The sequence below is a fragment of the Poecile atricapillus genome, chromosome 2 (genome assembly GCF_030490865.1).
Source record: "Poecile atricapillus isolate bPoeAtr1 chromosome 2, bPoeAtr1.hap1, whole genome shotgun sequence".
In the NCBI taxonomy this organism is placed as follows: domain Eukaryota; kingdom Metazoa; phylum Chordata; class Aves; order Passeriformes; family Paridae; genus Poecile; species Poecile atricapillus.
Genome location: NC_081250.1, coordinates 153,180,245 through 153,185,640, shown reverse-complemented (window position 1 = coordinate 153,185,640; position 5,396 = coordinate 153,180,245). Strand labels below are relative to the sequence as shown.

Genomic DNA, 5,396 nt, shown 5'->3' with positions numbered 1-5,396 from the left:
CAATCACAGAGCGCGAGGGGCGGGGCGGGAAGGAGGGGAGCCAATGAGAGGGCGGGGAGGGAGGAGCGAAGGGTGAGGCGGCCAATGGGAAGGCGGGGTTTGGGGTTGGGGCGGGGACTTAAACGGCAGCGCCGTCAGCTGCCGGTGGAGGGGGCGGGGTTATGTGACGTCACTGGGAAATGGACCAATGGGGAGACGGAGCGGGCGTGGGAGGAGCTTGAGGGGCGGGGCTTGTGGCGGGAGCGCGCGCGGGGCGGCGCGTGCTCGGGGCCACCAGTGCGGACCAGTTTGGACCAGTGTGGACCAGTCTGGGACCAGTTTGGGACCAGTTTGGGACCAGTATGGGCCACTCTGGACCAGTAAGAACAAGTGTGGGACCAGTTTGGGACAGTAAGAACCAGTGTAAGGACCGGTTTGGAACCAGTTTGGGACCAGTATGGACCAGTTTGGGACTGGTATGGACCAGTTTGGGACCAGTGTGGGACCACTTTGGACCAGTATGGTCCAGTTTGGGACCACTTTGGAGCAGCATGGACCAGTTTAGGACCAGTATGGACCAGTTTGGGACCAGTGCAGACCAGTTTGGGACCAGTTTGGCACCAGTTTGGACCAGTTTGTGTTTGCCAAGCCCGGCCCCCCCCGCCCAGGGACCCCAAAGTGTCACCTCAGGGTGCTGTGACAAACCTGACAAACTCCTCCCCCAGTGCCACCAGTGTCACACCAGTGCCACCAGTGCCACCGGTGTCACCATCCCACTGTCACCATCCCAGTGTCCCCAGTGTCACCACCCCAGTGCCACCAATGCCACCCCAGTGCCACCACCAATGTCACATCACCAATGTCACAATGTCACCCCAGTGCCACCATCAATGTCACCAATGTCACCATCAATGTCACCCCAGTGCCCTCAGCAGTGTCACCCCAGTGCCACCATCACTGTCACATCAATGTCACCCCAGTGCCACCAATGTCCTTTACTGCTGTCCCTGCTCCCTGAGCCACCCTAGTGCCACCATCAACGTCACCCCAGTGTCACCATCAATGTCACATCAGTGTCACCATCAGTGTTACATCAATGTCACCAATGTCACCTCAGTGCCATCATCAATGTCACCAATGTCCTTTACTGCTGTCCCTGCTCCCTGAGCCACCCCAGTGCCACCATCAATGTCACACCAGTGTCACCACCAATGTCATATCAGTGCCACCATCAATGTCACATCAGTGTCACACCAGTGCCACCATCAATGTCACCCCAGTGCCACCATCAATGTCACCATCAGTGTCACCAATGTCACCTCAGTGTCCCTTTACTGCTGTCCCTGCTCCCTGAGCCACCCCAGCGCCCTCAGCTGCGCCACCCCAGTGCCACCGTCAATGGCATCAATGTCACCCCAATGCCACCACCAATGTCACCAATGTCACCATCAATGTCACATCAATGTCACCCCAGTGCCACCACCAATGTCACACCAGTGTCACCAATGTCCTTTACTGCTGTCCCTGCTCCCGGAGCCACCCCAGTGCCACTACCAATGTCACACCAATGTCACCACCAATGTCACCCCAGTGCCACCACCAATGTCACCCCAGTGCCACCACCAATGTCACACCAGAGTCACCAATGTCCTTTACTGCTGTCCCTGCTCCCGGAGCCACCCCAGCGCCCTCAGCAGTGCCACCCCAGTGCCACCATCAATGTCACCAATGTCACCCCAGTGCCACCACCAATGTCACCAATGTCACCCCAGTGCCACCACCAATGTCACACCAGTGTCACCAATGTCCTTTACTGCTGTCCCTGCTCCCGGAGCCACCCCAGCGCCCTCAGCAGTGCCACCCCAGTGCCACCATCAATGTCACCAATGTCACCCCAGTGCCACCACCAATGTCACCAATGTCACCATCAATGTCACATCAATGTCACCCCAGTGCCACCAACAATGTCACACCAGTGTCACCAATGTCCTTTACTACTGTCCCTGCTCCCTGAGCCACCCCAGTGCCACCACCAATGTCACACCAGTGTCCTTTACTGCTGTCCCTGCTCCCGGAGCCACCCCAGCGCCCTCAGCAGCGTCACCCCAGTGCCACCATCAATGGCACCAATGTCACCCCAGTGCCACCACCAATGTCACCAATGTCACCATCAATGTCACCCCAGTGCCACATCAATGTCACCCCAGTGCCACCACCAATGTCACACCAGTGTCACCAATGTCCTTTACTGCTGTCCCTGCTCCCGGAGCCACCCCAGTGCCACCATCAATGTCACCAATGTCACATCAATGTCACCCCAGTGTCACCATCAATGTCACATCAGTGTCACCATCAGTGTCACATCAATGTCACCATCAATGTCACCCCAGTGCCACCACCAATGTCACACCAATGTCACACCAGTGTCACCAATGTCCTTTACTGCTGTCCCTGCTCCCGGAGCCACCCCAGCGCCCTCAGCAGCGTCACGCTGGCCGCCGCCCTCACCCAGGGGACGCCCCACGGTGCCACCACCTCCATGTCCCCAAGTGCCACCAAGGCGGCGGCCAGCCCGGCGGGGACGCAGCCGCTGAGCGCGGCCAGGGCCAGCAGTGACCCGGCCGTCAGTGCCACCGCCGAGTGTCCGGCCAGGCCACGCGCCTCGGCCGGCAACGCCGCGGCCACCGCGGCCACCACCGACAGCGAGGACAGCAACAGCGCCGCGGTGGCACTGTCACCTCCCAGGCGGTGACAACCGAACGCCACCAAGGGCTGGGCAAGGAGGGTGCAGATCCAGGAGGGGGGAGGGGGCGTGGGGACATCGGAGGGGACATTGGAGGGGACATTAGAGGGGACATTGGAGGTGGGGACATCAGAGGTGACAGGGGAGGTGACAGAGGGACACAGGAGGGACGCGGCGTCGGTGGCGGCGGCCAGAGCTTGGAGCAGGAAACCGGCGGCTGGGCCACCTGTGACCTGTGGGGACACAGAAATGTCACCTGTGGGGACAGAGATGTCACCTGTGTCACCTGTGGGGACATAGAAATGTCACCTGTGTCACTTGTGGGGACATAGAAATGTCACCTGTGTCACTTGTGGGGACATAGAAATGTCATCTGTGGGGACAGAAATGTCACCTGTGTCACCTATGGGGACATAGAAATGTCACCTGTGGGGACAGAAATGTCACCTGTGTCACCTGTGGGGACAGAGATGTCACCTGTGGGGACAGAAATGTCACCTGTGTCACCTGTGGGGACACAGAAATGTCACTTGTGTCACCTGTGGGGTGACATAGGTGACACAGCACAGGTGACACAGGTGACACAGGACAGGTGACACAGGACAGGTGACACATGGAACCCGCCAGGTGTCAGGGTCCCCCCCCAGCACCAGGGCCCTGTCCCCAATGTCCCCGATGTCCCCAAGGTGTCCCAAATGTCCCCAAGGTGTCTCCAGAGTGTCCCCAAGGTCCCCAGAGTGTTCCCAATGTCCCCAAGGTGTCCCCAAAGTCTCCAGGGTGTCCCCAAAGAGTCACCAATGTCCCCAGAGTGTCCCCAAGGTGTCCCCAGGGTGTCCCCAGGGTGTCCCCAGGGTGTCACCAATGTCCCCAGAGTGTCCCCAGCCCCCCAAAGTGCCCCCAAGGTGTCCCAAATATCCCCAGGGTGTCCCCAAGGTGTCCCCAGAGGGTCCCCAAGGTGTCCCCAAGGTGTCCCCAATGTCCCCAGGGTGTCCCCAGGGTGTCCCCAAGGTGTCCCCAAGGTGTCCCCACCCGTCTGGCGCGGATGGCACAGCCCAGGCTGGTGACACAGAGCAGGACCTGGGCCAGGGCCACCCCGATGTCACCCTCGGGGGGTGGGGACATCGCCGGGGACCTGTGGGGACAACGGCGGGGTCACAGTGTCCCCTCCCCCCTCCCCGACTGTCCCCTCCCCTGTCCCGGTGTCCCCTCGGTGTCCCCAAGTCCCAGTGTCCCCCCCATGTCCCCAGAGTGTCCCCAGCCCCCCAAAGTGTCCCCGCTGTCCCCAGTGTCCCCACCATCCCAGTGCCACCTTGTCACTCTGTCCCCTCCCTTTCACGGTGACCCCTCGATGTCCCCAAACCCCCCCCCCGATGTCCCCAAACCCCCCCGATGTCCCCAAACCCCCTCCTCGGTGTCCCCAAACCCCCCCCAATGTCCCCAAACCCCCCCCCCGATGTCCCCAAACCCCCCCGATGTCCCCAAACCCCCCCGGGTGTCCCCAAACCCCTCCCGATGTCCCCAAACCCCTCCCGATGTCCCCAAACCCCCCCGATGTCCCCAAACCCCCCCCAATGTCCCCAAACCCCCCCGATGTCCCCAAACCCCCCCCAATGTCCCCAAACCCCTCCCGATGTCCCCAAACCCCCCCGATGTCCCCAAACCCCTCCCGATGTCCCCAAACCCCTCCCAATGTCCCCAAACCCTCCCGATGTCCCCTCGATGTCCCCAAACTCCCCCCGATGTCCCCAAACCCCTCCCGATGTCCCCAAACACCCCCCGATGTCCCCAAACCCCCCCCCGGTACCTCCGAGCGCGCGCGCGGGGCCGCTGAAGGGGCGTGGCCAGGGGGCGTGGCCGAGCGCGGTGATTGGCCGAGAGCACGGAGTGGGCGGGGCTACATGACCATATATGGGCATGCGGGGTGGGCGGGGCTTGGAGTGGGCGGGGCTAAACGGGGGAACTCGAGCTGCGATTGGCTACAGGGCGTGGTTACGGGTTAATTAGCGATAATTAGGGCTGAGGGTGGGGGATTGGGCGTGGTTACGGGTTAATTAGCGATAATTAGGGCTGGGGCTGGGGATTTGGAGTGGTCGCGAGTGGGCGGGGCTAATTAAGGTAATTAGGGCTGGGGATGGGGGATTGGGCGTGGTTATGGGGTGGGGTGGGGTGGGCGGGGCTAATTAGGGGCGTGGCCGGGTTTGTCCGGGTGTGGATCCAGCTGTGCCCAGCTGTGTCCAGCTGTGCCCAGGTGTGGATCCAGCTGTGCCCAGGTGTGTCCAGGTGCAGATCCAGGTGTGCCCAGCTGTGCAATGGGATGTCCAGGTGTGCCCAGCTGTGCCCAGGTGTGGATCCAGCTGTGCCCAGGTGCTGGGTGAAGGTGTCCTGGTGCCCTCCTGTGCAGTCACATCCCAAACCCCAAATCCCAAACCCCAAATCCCAAATCCCATCCCATAAATCCCATAAATCAAATCCCAAACCCCAAACCCCAAATCCCAACTCCAAATCTCAAATCCCAATTCCCAATTCCCAATCCCCAATTCCCAATTCTCAATTCCCAATTCCCAAAAATCCCAATCCCCTAATCCCAGAAATCCCAATCCCCAAATCCCAAATCCCATCCCATAAATCCCATAAATCCAATCCCAAATCCCAAATCCCAAATCCCAATCCCCAA

At 60.6% G+C, this 5,396-nt stretch overlaps 1 protein-coding gene across 1 annotated transcript; it reads right to left on the bottom strand.

The window, feature by feature from the left end:
* Window positions 1-2,377: 2,377 nt before the first annotated feature.
* On the bottom strand, window positions 2,378-4,606 carry LOC131575106 (uncharacterized). Its single transcript, XM_058830134.1, has 3 exons — window positions 4,527-4,606; window positions 3,752-3,854; window positions 2,378-2,955 (listed from the first exon to the last, which is right to left on the bottom strand). Exons 2-3 carry the CDS (start codon window positions 3,842-3,844, stop codon window positions 2,419-2,421), a joined length of 630 nt encoding a protein of 209 aa, XP_058686117.1. The 5' UTR covers window positions 3,845-3,854; window positions 4,527-4,606; the 3' UTR covers window positions 2,378-2,418.
* Window positions 4,607-5,396: the final 790 nt, after the last annotated feature.

Bases quoted from the DNA above. Each gene is read 5' to 3' on its own strand.
- LOC131575106 (XM_058830134.1), bottom strand. From the start codon at position 3,844: ATGTCCCCACCCCCCGAGGGTGACATCGGGGTGGCCCTGGCCCAGGTC. The intron at 2,956-3,751 runs GTGGGGACACCT...GTGTCCCCACAG, and splicing joins GTGCCATCCGCGCCAGACGG to GTCACAGGTGGCCCAGCCGC.